The 14100-nt window shown below is 42.8% G+C and overlaps 1 protein-coding gene across 1 annotated transcript in view; it reads right to left on the bottom strand.

Annotated features, from left to right (window-relative positions):
• Grb10 (growth factor receptor bound protein 10) overlaps positions 1 to 14100 on the bottom strand; it is a 153922-nt gene that overhangs the window by 20873 nt on the left and 118949 nt on the right. Inside the window, exons 7-11 of the mRNA XM_071614766.1 lie at positions 8335 to 8450; positions 7233 to 7301; positions 5650 to 5787; positions 4208 to 4318; positions 1597 to 1695 (exon numbers count right to left, since the gene is read on the bottom strand). Of these exons, the coding sequence (XP_071470867.1) occupies positions 1597 to 1695; positions 4208 to 4318; positions 5650 to 5787; positions 7233 to 7301; positions 8335 to 8450 (533 nt within the window). The remainder of the gene's footprint in view (positions 1 to 1596; positions 1696 to 4207; positions 4319 to 5649; positions 5788 to 7232; positions 7302 to 8334; positions 8451 to 14100) is intronic.

Genomic DNA, 14100 nt, shown 5'->3' on the forward strand with positions numbered 1-14100 from the left:
CTTACTGATTTTCCTTTTTGCCTTTTTAAAAATAAACTAATCATTGATGGAGTAAAACAAACAAACATATAAAAATGTCAAAGTTCCACTGTGGCCTCTGCGCCCCTCTGCCCAGCTGATTGTAATCTCTTCTCCCCCCACAGTCTCATACATATGCATGCACGACAGCAAATACAAACACACACTTCAATTTTTACTCCCTTTCTTCTTCACACCAATGTAGTGCATTCTATACATACTGTTCTACACTTCTCATTTTGATTGTTAATAGTTTTTCCACAACAGAGCACAGAGACCAACCTTTCTTTTAACAGCTACCGAGCGTTCCTCTCAATGACTGACATCCTGTAACTTAAATTTAACCAGTTCCCCACTGATGACAGACTTAAACCTGGCTTAGAAAGAATCAAACTATGATTTGTAATATCTTATAATAATACCCTCTCCTTTTCTATTGTGAATCAGTAAAATTTTGTTTTAATATTTGTGTGTGTGTGTGTGTGTGTGTGTGTGTGTGAAAAGAAACACTGAGGAAACAATGTGATAGGTGCTTTCACCGTTCTGTTTGTAGCTTTACTAGGTGATTTTAGTAAAGAGCTATAGGACATCACTTTGACAATTACTATGATTGTCACCAAGGGCACTGTCTCATGTAAGGTTTTATTTAATAAATTCTTTTAGAACTGGTCAGGAGATATTAGCTATGGTGAACCATACAGTTTGGGGTCATGCTTCTTCTCATGGCCCTGGCTTTTTGGAAGTTGAGTCTACTCAGCCATGAAAATAAGTGACCTGTCTCATCTATTGCTATGGTTTGGATATGGTTGGTCCTGAAAAGAGCTGTGTCGCAGGCTTATTCCCAGTGTGGTGCTTTCGGAGGTGGGGTCTAGTGAGAAGATCTTGGGAGTATGTCTTTAAAGAGGATGTATGGCACCCCAGGTTCCCCGTCTTCCTGTTTGGAGATGCAATCTCTTCTTGCCATGTGTGTTTCTGTCATTATCTTTCGCAATGACAATGATACAACCAAAAGACCTCTCACGGGAGCTGAGCTGATGCAAGTACCATACCCTTGAACCTTCAGAAATAGGAGCTAAATAAATCTGTTATCTTTATAAGATAGCCTGCCTCAGGTATTTTGTAACAGTAACAAAAAGAATGGAATAATATATCTATTATTACCTGTAACCTAGTAATTCTCAGTTAGGGGCAATTCCTCACCCTTGGGCCCTCAGGAGACATGTGGAAATGTCTAGAAGTGTTTTGGTGGTCTCAACTGGTTGTGGGGCAAAAAACAGGAATGCTGCTAAATGTCCTATAATGCACAAAATTTCCCTGGCAAAGAATTATTCCCTGCAAAGTGTCAACAGTGTTGAGGTCAGAAAACTGGGCTCTAATCTTCTAAATATTAAGTCCTCTGTTAGAAGCCTCTGAGATCTTATTTAGAAGGATGCATAACTACATCTGAAAATAATAACATACTGTGATAGAATACTGGAAAAGTTACAGGCATTTTCATGCCAGAATAGACCCTAAGTCGGACTGCTCATTTTCCACAAGGAGATGTAAGTGCACCACACACCGCAAGTCATCAAGTACCTTGAGGAGTCTGAACGCTGTCATCCAGCAGATTCTGGTTTGCTCATCCTCGGCACAGAGCAGTCTCAGCTCTTTAGCTTCATTTTTCACTTTGTTTGGCTAGAGGAGGAAAAAGGAAATCCAATCAGTGCAGTGTGGTGAGTGTGGAGCACACTTTATGGCAAGGCAGAGCTGCACAGCACTCAAACCCAAGGCAATCAGCTGTGGTCATCCATGCAGAGAGCACAGCACATGCACACTCTCCTCCAGGTAGATATAATCCTCTTTCACACAACACAGACTAGACCAGGGCTGGTTGTAGCTACTTATTCCTTAGCTGAAGCATATACTCCTTCCCTAGCTGGGAACTGCAGAGCAGTCAGACAGCCAAACAAATCACCACGAGGGAATGAGCATGTGAAGGACGATGGAACAAACAGGAAGAGATGTCCACCTCTGTTGAGGGGGTACTGGAATCTATGGGAGGACAACCTCTTTACTGAGTTACAGAAGGAAAGATCTTCAAAGTCACTCTCCCAGGGAGACTGAGAAGGTGGCTGGGTGTATTAGCTGGGAAGCAGGGAGGCCCCCAAGGAGCTCAGAGGTTATGGAGAGCCAAAATGGTCCCAATGTGGACCCCCCAGTGGAAGTCCAGAGAGGAAGGGCAATGCAGAAAGGGCACTGAAATGGAAAAAAAAAAAACAAAACAACCCAAGGCAGGTAGGGGCATGTCACATATCCTGTGGACCCAGAAGAATGACAGGTCTGCCTGGCAGAGGCAGGGCTATGAGCTGAGGGAAAAGCCTGTCCCAGGGTAAACTAATCTGGGCTTCCATGTGAATCCCCTGCTGCAACTCAAAGCACAGTGCTCGGGGTGGACCCTGATTTGGCCTTTCACTTCAGGACTCTGGAGGGTCCAGGGGTGAGAGTGACTGCCCAGCACTCAGGGCACCCTGTAAGTACAGAAATAGGAGCAGAAAAAAGTATGTAGCTGGTGTGGGTCAGCAAGAAGGGTAAGGAGCCTCTCCTGTGGTCATCATGGGCTTTTATCTGGTCTGAAGTAGATTCATACTATAGTGGTCTCCACTTAATCTCTGGGATACATTCCAAGACCCCTAGCGGGGACCTGAATCCATGGTAGCTTCAATTCTATAACTGAGCACTTACCAACCCACAGTGGCTTTGACTTTGGCAGTATGCGTGGGAGGGCAAAAGTAGCAGATTTCTTTTCCCCTCTTTACATTTTAATGGGTATTAGATTTGTTCTGATTATAGCTCTCGGGAACCTTAGCATATAATTCTTTCCTTTCCTTAATAAGTCCAGAACTTTCATATTTTTCCTTAAAAGGAACATCTGATGGTCTCCCTTCAGCATATCTGGATTACTGGCAACACTCTTGAACTTTGGAGCCACTATTTAAAGTGAAATAAGGGTTATTTGAAAATAAGCACTATATGTACTGCAGTAGTAGATCTGATAACAGAGAGAGTGCTAAGTGACTAACGGGCAGGTAGTATATACAATGTACATATGGTGGATGAAGGGCCAGTATCTTGTGCAAGACAGAGCCTGAAAAGTGTGAGACACCAACATACTACTCAGAATGTTGTGTCATTTAAAACTTATAAATTACTTCTGGAATTTTCCATTCAATATACTTAGACCCTGGTTGACCACAGGTAATCAGAATCAATAGAATCAGTATCAGGAATAAGGGGAGCACTACTGTACCTGCTAATGGTATTTCAGGAAGGCACTGCTGTTATGATACAGGCTGAGGAAGGGATCCCAATGTTCTCTTTTCCCATCAGAATGAAGCTTGAGCTCTAGCTCAGAACTTAGCCCACTGGGGCGAGTTCCAAGCACAACCACTGACTAGCTACCTAATATGGGCAATGAAACTGGATGGTTTCCTACTCTATTAGTATTCATGGATTAAATAATAGGTATGAAACCATTAGTAGAACATTTCATACATAGTAAATATTCAGTAAAGATCTCGTATCATTATGATTGTCAATGTTGCCATTACCCCACTGGGGGCAGAAAATGGTCCTGCAGGCATGTGTGTACATGTGCATCTTTGATTATGAGTGTATGTGCATTTGTGTGCATATATGTATAAGCACATTCATTGGAGTACACGTGTATTGTTGGTCACATGCACACAAGTGTGTATGTATATGTGCACATCCATGTATACACATGTGCATGTGCATTTCTGTGCATGTGTCTACACACGCTCGTTCATATACACAGAGGGTGGGCAGTGCTGTGGTCATTCCTATCTGATTATCCTCATGACCAAAGATGCTACCTTACCCAGTACCTGGAAGTTACAGGTGACAGGCCAGGGGTCTCTTGCCCAATGACTGTCCTTCTCCCACTACTAATACTTGGCTCAGACATAGCTCAGTCACACCTGGTCCTAAGCCATTGAGCCCATCAACTGCATTACTCACAACACTTTCTCTTGAGCTCTGAGCTACTTGAGAATCAACATGTCAAAAGCAAACATGAAACTGTATTTCTGTTAAGAACAAAAGAAGCAACAAGCACATGGTGAGCAAGAGAGGAATTAGTCATTAAAATTCCCAGTCCTAGCCTTTGGACAGCCTCATGGTGGAGTACCTTAATGCAGAGCCCATGGTCTGTGGGAGCGCTGTACTGCTTCTTCCCCGCGATCAGGAAGAAGATGTTGCTTTCCTCCAGGTCAGCCAGCAGCTGCAGGTGTCTGGGCTCCTGCAAAAACAGAGGTCAGATCTCAAGCACAGCAAAGAACAATTGTTCTCACATCTTTGTAAGCAGAAGACAGCCTGTGCATGCTCACACAAACTCCTCTCCTGGCATTTTAGAGACTCTGACCATGGGGTGAATTAAATGTTAAATGAGAAACAAACTTGCACAGCCCTCACTCAAAAAAACCTCACCTTTCAAAAACTCAGACACAAGACTATTGGAATGTTTCAATGCTTCTGCCAAATCACAGCCTCATGATTCAAGTAAAACCCAGGAGAAAACCTGCAGCCCCAAGGTCAAAGTTAAGAGAACATTCTATGTTCAGGGCCATACCACCGATGACATACTGTGTACTCGAGTCCCCATGGTGCCTTCAGTTTTCACACTGACAGCCTGGCCCGCCCTTCTGAACTCTCCAGCCAAGTCCTATTTCCTGCTCTATGCTACAAACTGTTCCTGGCTTCAACACGTACGAGGATGATGAGTAAGCCATAAATCAGAACTGGGACGTCAAGGAGTTGCCCTGCCCTGCCCTGCCGGCGATCAAAGCCACTCAATGAAGATACCCTTTCGCCCCAGATAGAACATCATCTAGCAGCTACTGAATTCCCAGAGCCACAGCTGCTCAGCACCTTCATCTGGGGTCCCCCCAGCTCCCCACTCTCTCCTGGAAAGAGCAGAAGAGACTGTAGCTCTTCAAAGACGAATGTTCAGCCAAGTTTGGCTGGACACAGCTCCTAATGCAGAGTGTTTGCAAGACATTCCCAAGAAAAGAGTAGGAACAAATGTGCAAAACGTCCACAGGAGACCTCCAGGAGGAGCCCATAGGAAGTCTATAACGTCACCTGCTTGGTTTTGAGGTCTGCAGCTGTTTCCCATCTCTCACCCCCTCTCCCCAAAGTGCACACACATAGAAAGTGCAACTGACTACAGAAAATGTCCATAGCAACATGTCTTAGAAGGGCATTAAGGTGACAATAATCTTGCAAACATCCTATGGCTAGTTTGCATACCAGCTTCTAAAATTACAAAACAAGTCAATATTTGTAGTGACTTAAGTAGTCAGAAGGGTCTTCTTGCGACCCATAATCGGGAGCTCGGACTGAGCAGCCCAGGGGTGCAGGAGTGATGCAGCAGGCCATCCCAGATCTATATTATCACCCAGCTTCTTAGGCAGCCCAACAGAACTGTCATTCTTACACAATTAGCTTATTATCAAAGCATGGAAGAGGTTAAAATCCATTTTAAAATGAAACCCAAGTTCATTCTTAATCACATCATCCTGGGGTAACTGGGCAGAATTGGTACTTGTGGTGGGGGGTTTTCAAACTCACCTTTGAAGTTCCCTTTGTAGAGCAATAAAGGCCTGATCTGCGCAAACACACGTATAGCTTTTTCCAAGATTTTCTTCCCAGCTCTTTCACATGCAAAAACCCTTGAATTTCAGGACAGCTGCTGGCATTGAGAAAATTCTGAGGAAAAGCAAATTTTTAAAAATCAGATAATGTTAACGTAAAATAATTAAAATGGAAATGTTATTGTTGCAGTTGACATTTTCTGAATTATTATTATTATTTTTTTTGGTCAAACTGAGGTCTTGCTCCTTTCAAAACTCTAAAATCCCATATAAATTGGCATTGTGTAGAATATAATGAACACTGAAACACAGGCAAGCAAATTAATCTAACACTGGTTAAAAGCATAAAGTTATAATTTCCTTATAAGGCAAAAGACTTAAGGATTCTGCTCTTTGTTCGAGATTTCTAAATAGTATCTAATCTGATTATCAGAACTAGGAGAAGAACAAGTACCAGCAGCAACTGATTAGAAACACTGAGAATTGAGAATAAGAACCAAGCTGCCACTTTTACCTCTGCGTTCTTTCAAAAAGGAGTTACATAAAAGGTATCTGTCCATGAAGTACCTGGGACGCCGTGGTGACAGCTCACTGTCCCAGTTAACAGCTTTTATATAGGCAGCTTTATGCATAAAATCTTAGAACACACTCACACACACACACTCTCTTTCATGGGGAAGAAAAAAGACGGGGCGTGGCCTTGGTGAGTCCTCAGCCCTGGACGAGAAGCAGACAACGTCCCTCCCCACAGGTCTGGATACTGTTGGTTTGTTCTCTCTTTGACACGTTGCACACAGACACACGTCTGGGGGGCAGCAGTTACATTCCCTTTCACATTCCCGACTCCCCAAGAGGAATGTGAGTCGGCACTCAGCCCAGAGGCCCTGCTGGCCCCATCCCCTGGAATGGAGTGGGGACAGACCAGGTTTTTTTTTTTCTGGAATACACGTTAGAAAGCAGAAGAAGAATTCAAACAAGTTTCCTTAATTTTAATGTATAGTAAGTTACTTCTAAGGACTTTGTGGGACTAGGGTGTGGCTCAGTGGTAGAGCGCTGCTTGCCTAGCATTCACAAGGCTCTGGGTTCCATATCCCCAGAATCAAACACACACACACAAAAATTTTTTTTAATAAAAGTAAAAAGGACTTGGTGGTTTTCTTATCATTCTTCACTCTGAAATAAGATTCAGTATTTTTGTAGAAATTTCCAAGCAGCTGGGCAGTGGCCTGTCCTGGGAACCCATGCACGGTTAAGACCACAGCTTCTCCCTCTTATCCTCCTCCTGGCCCATGCTCCGCAATGGCAACATTCAGATTGCTTTTAAGTCACAGCAAGTTTATTCTGGGTGTAAATGCTTATTTCGCTTTGAAGGAGCCTGGCTACACACAGATTTCCCAAGCACACATTTATTTCTGGTTACTCTAAACTCCACTAAGAGCCAAGGTTAATATGTGATTAAGGACCCAGCCTCTTCAAGTTTTTACAAGCTGCCATAACAGTTACAAGAGGACTTTTATCTGGAAACTGTATTTCAGCAGAAACTCTATTTTCGTCCAGTACCTGCAAAAGCTGGGTCTGACTGCCGTTGGACTGCTGGCACCAAGTAACCATCTGTTCTGGGAAGAAGTTCTGAGGAAATGAGGAAAAACAAATATGTTAAAGGTTAGCTTCAAAGTTGGGGAAAGCACACTTACAGGTCTGTCCATGTTAAAAAGTTCCTATCGGTATGACTGTGCACATCTGTACTTTAAACAGCCCCTTTTATTCCCTTATCACACAGTGGAGACACTTCCTTCAAAAGGCTGCATTTAGTTTTCTCACATGAAGGATCCAAGTTTGAAAAATATACTATATTAAGTACAGAATTCATGTCTCATGGCATGTCCCATGGCAAAGAGGTACAACAGGGTTATAATTCAGTGATGAGAAGCATGGCATGAGATACAGAATTCCTGAAGTGTATAAGGTGGGCACAGTTGTGTGAGAAAGCCTTTTCTGCTATATTACCCAGAAAGAATTATCAGATTTCTTCCTATGCAATAAAAAAGGCAGATGAACTATCCATGCCAGAGTGGACCTAGATCTTTCCCCAAGTTGATGCTGCTGTGCCCCCTGACTCAGGTTAAGAGCAAGTGCTATGGACATTATGAGATTCCTGCTCCTGATATGTCCCAGGACAAGTGTCTCTCAAAAAAATAGAAGAGGAAAGATCAGTCAAGGAGACTACATCAATACACCAATCAATCACATTGATTGCTCGACTCATTCTTCTGTATATAATCACAAGATAATATTTGCTATTTTCAGAGAATCAAGAGTATTTCTTCTGCTCAGTTTTGATCAGTTTGTTCCAATTTCAATACTAAAATAACTAAACAAGCCCAGTCTCTCCTCCCCCCTTTGACTTCCAGACTAATGCCCTTTCCATTGTTACTATTTGAAGGCAACTTCTACCTTTAGCCAGTCACAGGAGTCTTTAGTTAAGTGCCAGAGATTGTTTTGGGCAAGGACTGCCTTCGTGAAACAGCAATTCAGATTCTCACACCCATATGCTGATCCGCGGATCACAATGATGTTATAATCTGATATTACTAAATACCCAAGCATAAACTTTTAAGATTTCAATAGTTTCAAACCCCAAATCTGAAGAGGTAAGACTCACCACTGGATTCTTAAAAAACTCATACTTCGCATAATTCTTCCTGAATAAGAATTTACTCTCACTTCCCATGGTACCTTCCACCTGGACCACCAGCTCATGGTCTTCCAGGAACCTTTCTGCAGGGTAAAAGTATTAAGTGTGAGATAAGAGAGGCAAAATCTTCAAGGCAGTTTTACAACAAATTACAAAATCTGGCTGACTTTCCTGTTCTTTAAATGTTGTGAACGAAGATGAGGTCAGGAACTAAACTAAATTTAAATCTCTCTTTATTGCACTATTCGATGCCTAGGAGGTCTTAAAATACATAGAATGCAGAATTCAGTTCAATATGGACTTTTATATACTTATTTTACATTGGGCATCAATAAAATGTTAAGGAGAAAGTCAAATGATTTTGCCCTTACATTAAGAAATTTCAATGCTTATAAAGAACAGAAACTGGGAAAATATTCAAAGACAAAGAAAAGTAGGGAAGTCACTGTGCAATGAGGTGTGGGGTAAATAAGAGGAGAGGCTACAGAGGTGGGAAGGCATGGGGAGCCTTTGGATTCCATAAAATCTGGTTGCCTGAAACCGCCCTGGGAATGTAATATGGGAGCAGGCACATGATACTGCTCTCAGACAGGATGTACCAATGTACTCATCTTTCACGCTGAAGCCAGCACTAACCACATCATGGAATATTCTCATCAACTGGATTATATGTGAAGCAAAGAAGAAAACACTACACAGAGTACTCATTGTGCACGTGTGCACGCGCACGCACGCACATACTTCAGAGCATCTGGAAAGGTTATTTTCCCCACTGCTTGTACACTTGATTAAATGTGAAGCATGAAGAACTTGGCCTACTACCAAAGAATACGTGCTTAGAGAAGCTTTGCCTTTCTGCTATCTGATGGAGGTTACATCCCCTCCCATGGATCTCAAAAACTGTAATCAGGCTGGGATGGTAGAAACAGGGGAAATAATTACATCAAATGATGCAATAAACAATAATGAGTAAATCTGGATTAGGGTCAGTGTGTGGACTTGCACCAACGTGGTACAGAGTGAGGTGCTATGCAATGGACAGAGGGCAGTTCTGTCCTTCATGTAGCCAGAACTGAGTCTCTAAAATAAACTCTCATCTTGTACGGAACAAACAAAGTTTAGGGAAAAAGCATTTCCAAATGAAACTCATCTCAGAATTTGGAAGAATTTCTGCCTGTAGAGAACAACTGCTACCAAGGGTATTCCTCTAACAGGGTCACTGTTGGCACTAGGAGCAAATTTTGGGCGGATATGTCCTCGGCCTTGGTTTTGATGTTACAAGGAGCAGTCTTCCTAGCAGAAATGTATTTAAAGCCAGAATTTATGAAGGAAAGGGATTTTTGTCCCTGTTGTTGCCAAAAAGCTCACAGAACCTCTGAGGAAGGGCAAGACCTGGCACCACCAGCAGACCTGGGATACTTCCCACTTGTCCCTGTCTGGGAGGGAATTTTGCCAGCAACATGTAATCTAAAACACAGACCTTATGTTTTGCTAGGACAGAAAAGAAGAGAAAAATCATACAATTTGAGCATGTGACTAAAACTCTGATGCTTGTTTTTTTTTTTTTTTTTTTAAATGCCAGACTCAAGGTTGTTCCTTTAAAATAGATGTTCTGGGGAGAAAACAAATCAATGACTTCCATTAGAATTTTTTTATTCATGGAAAAATTTCTTTCTGTTGTTACAGGAAACACAAAAAAACAAAAACCAACAACCTAATAACCTACTGATGGTTGGTTTATAGAATAAAACATTTTTACCGGATAAAATAAGGAGAAATTAAAAGGGGAAGAGGCAGCTACCTACGATCGTGAGGATGTCTATCTCTAAAGCAAAGGGTATCTTGTCTCCAAAGAAGACTGAGGAATCAAGAGGGACCCTCAAGGGAGAAGCAGACCTAAGAAGCCCATGGTCAAAGAGCATATGCTCTGATCTTGACCCTAAGCCCCTCCCTCCCCCTCTGTACTGGAAATCCCCTGGGGCAACTGCACACAACTGTGAATGCACACAGAACTGCCCTTAGTATCAGACCCCAGGTGGACAGGGGAGGAACTGCTGTCCTGGAAAGGGAGACCAGGGGACTCAGGTTCCACTGTGGCCTCAGATAACCAGTAGATTGCCAAGCTGGCCAGTATGTGGAGCATGCTTCTCCCACTCAGGTCATTCTGGTAACCCCAGAGGGGCTTCAGATCTCTAGGTATGGCTTCTAGTTCAAAAAGGGTGGATGAGGTGGCAGGTAAGCCCCCTTCCTCAGGGATCTAAAACCGTGTAGCCTTAACCTGCCACCAAATGCCCCTGGGCACAGTGTCCACAGAAGTCAGTGAGTGGACATCATCAGTTCAAAGTTCTCCCAACCAATTTTTAACATTCACAGGGCTGTCCATAAATCTCCTACTGTTCTAGTGGAGTAGGAGAATGCTACTTTTCAGGGCGGTATTCAGAAATCACTGATGTACACAAGAAAAGGCAAAAATTCTTTTAAGTACATTTGTATTTTTCAAATTTCTAAAATTATGTCCAGCATCTACACTACAATCCTATTCCATGAGAAAAAGACTTAAATGTCAGACAACTCCACAAAGAAAATTTTGTTTCTCTGCCTTAAACCAAGCAGCTTTCAAGTGACTCTTCGCCATACCCCTCTAGTTGGTGGTGGAGGGACACCACAGAACTGGTGCACAGAAAAGAGGCTGGATTCCATTGTCTCCTCCTGACACCAGCTGCTGCCCCTGGGCTTGCCTGAGCCAACCTCCAGCCCTATTCAGCACATCCTTCCTCGGCACAGCCCACGCAAGGAAGAGAAGAGAGTTGTCAATTAGTTCAGGGCTTTGCGGGCTAAGAAACTGGGAACAAAGAAAGCTTGTCTATGGAAAAATCACCCTGATGCTGGGACAAGCCCTGTAAGTGGCCTCTCTATCTATACATATTTTAGTGAGGAAAGAAGATCATTCTGTACTTCTCTAATGTAATAGGGAGCCCCAGACAGAAAAATCAGTCTGTGAACGGTTCTGCCTGAGAACTGAGGATGCAAATGGGCCAGTTTTCTCCTTCGAGAACTTTCTGCGTAAGTCAGTTGTCAGCATCCAAAGCAAAGCAGCTGCAGGACCCCAAAGAGTTACTCTCACAGCATTTCTCACCCAACTGGTAACAAACACAAAGCTGGAAACAGCTCCAGAAAGAACGGTGGCTTTTCCTGAGACGTCTCCGCCAATTTGCAAAGGATAACAGAAATCCTCAAATGCTTGAAATCCACAGAATCTGGCCGGAACCCTCTTCTCTTTCCTGGGTTGTGAAGGGCCCCCTCTCCTAGAACATCTGTCCTTTCCTCTGTGCCTAATGCCCACATTTTTCAGAATTTGAATGTGAGAGCCTAGCCCCACCACCCCCAGACTCCACAGGATGGAGTTTATCTGCAGTCCCACTTTCAAGTTCAAGATTATACCAAAATGCCATTTGGTATACTTAAATTTGTATTCTTCAAAAGTCCTTTAAAAAATTCATTTACTTGCTATGTGTGCAGGCTGACTGTTTAACATCACCATGTTCTCTAGATGGGAAGCTGTGTTGGCCAAAGTGGAGCTTCCAGAAACTCTTGTGCTGGGGGAAGAGGGATAGGGATGCCTTCCAAAGGACCTGGCCCATACCAGCACCCTTGGCTGCTGGGTGGCGTTGATCAGGGATGGTGTTGCCACTGCTGAAATCAACTCTCAGATACTGAGACTAAACCATCTCCAATAAGCTGGTCTTGTGGGAAGTGCTAATTAGCAAGAGAGTATTTAAAAGGATAAACAGACTGGAGCAGGACTCCTGGCAATTGCAAAATATACAACATGTTCACCTAAGATCACCAATCACTAAGGGACTTTGCTGACTACCAAGGGCTTTGCACCAAGTTTCCAAGGCACCTTGAGTGGTGAATGCTCTCAGGTGCTGACAGGAGGAGCCTGGGAAGGGCGACAGGCTCCTGGCTCACAGGTCTCTGCCCATTTGACCACAATGCAATGCAGAGAGGGCAGGGCCAAGTCCCACCAGCCAGAGACATAGCTCTACAGAGCAAGGGAGGCAGTCACTGTTCAGCTTCTCCATCGGTACAGTAGAGCAGCCCAGAGGGGAGCCCTGGAGGCTCTTCTCTAGAGAGAAGGAAGCCACCATGGAAGGACTATCTTGGGAATTGCCCTTACTTTCTCCAGAGCTATCATTCCTTTCTGTGCGTGAAAAAGGTTTAATATTGTTCAGAATCTAACATTGTATCTGGTGAAGTCAGTACAGTAATTGTGCTTTGAAATCCTCAATTTCTGAGGTCATATACAGACAAAAAAATGATGTCAGATTGAGATATCTTAAGCCATTCATAATCAGAGGACTGGCTAACATTCTGCCTTAGAATCTGTCTAATGGATATGCAAGCACTGCTTCCTTTTTGCCCAAACTGTCATCCCCATGTATGTCCATGTCCCTATGAGAAAACCCAACATGTAACTACTTAAGGGAGTTACTCCCTACATAGAGATAGCAGCATCTGGGGATGTGGGACAGGATGCCCTACCTGGAGCATCGGTCAGACCTGAGCATGCTAGAAAGACCCAGAAACATGCACTAGAGCATCAGTCACCACCAAGAGTTCCTCACAAGGCTGTGGTCTTCATAATCATCCCAGGGTGAGTGCTGAGACACAGCCCAGTACCTGCACCTTCCTGCCAGTGAAGTCCTGACAGTCCAATGCTGCTGAATCATGGAAGAAATAAGATTTCCCCCTAATGAGCAACCGTTGTTGCTATAAATTAACCAACATGCTTAGATCACACATTTAAAAAAAAAAAAGCATAAGCAGAGAAGTTAGAAAGATGGGAATGCAGAACCTGTCCTGGGGGTGCTGATATTTCCAGATAGTATAATTTGGTGACTCCTAAAAACTCTCACAATCCTCTGCAAAACCCAGCCTATATGAAAACATGACCACTTGTCCCTAATGAGAAAGGAATTGATGTTAAGCAAGGCAACTAAGGAAGGATAGTCAAGGGAACTTCAAGTATCTCTAAATTCTGTTTGTGTGAGGCCATTAATTTTGTTTGTTAAGTAGGATCTAAATTTTTGACCAAAGTGCCCTGTTCTTTTTTCTTGCTTTCTTACTCCTCCCCACCTTTGCCTTTAATTTTAAAATAAACCATCATCCCTTTAAAACATGTATTAAATCCATCTGTGAATAAGACAAAGAACAAAGAATGAGACATAGAAATATCATATTCCTAAGAATATTGTATATGCATGGGTATTGATTTCTTTACCTCCTCAGGGTAAGTTGTGATGCATTCATTTATTTCCAAAATTTTAATGTACAATTTGCCTATCCACTGTATAAAGTTGCAGAAATCAAGGGCTATAAGAAATATCTGAATCAAAATTTCTAAAATATTCCTTATATGTTACGTGTATCTGTACCACAAGCTCTAAGTGTGCATCATTATATTCGTGTGTTAAATATCGGCAGAAGTGGGCTGGTTGAAGGTCAGTGGCAGAGTGCTTGCTTGGCAATGCTCAAAGCACTACATTCGATCCCTAGCATTAAAATGAAAGAAAGAAAGAAAAAAATCTGGAGAAGTCCCTTCCACTGCTCCTTTCAGATAAAAAGAGTTTTCTGACTTTTGAATGGGCTTTCAACAATACTTACTGTTTGGTACTACTATGCAGACTCATTTTTGCAGTTACTATTCTGCATATGGTTTTCATACACATA

The sequence above is a fragment of the Marmota flaviventris genome, chromosome 1 (genome assembly GCF_047511675.1).
Source record: "Marmota flaviventris isolate mMarFla1 chromosome 1, mMarFla1.hap1, whole genome shotgun sequence".
NCBI classification, from domain to species: domain Eukaryota; kingdom Metazoa; phylum Chordata; class Mammalia; order Rodentia; family Sciuridae; genus Marmota; species Marmota flaviventris.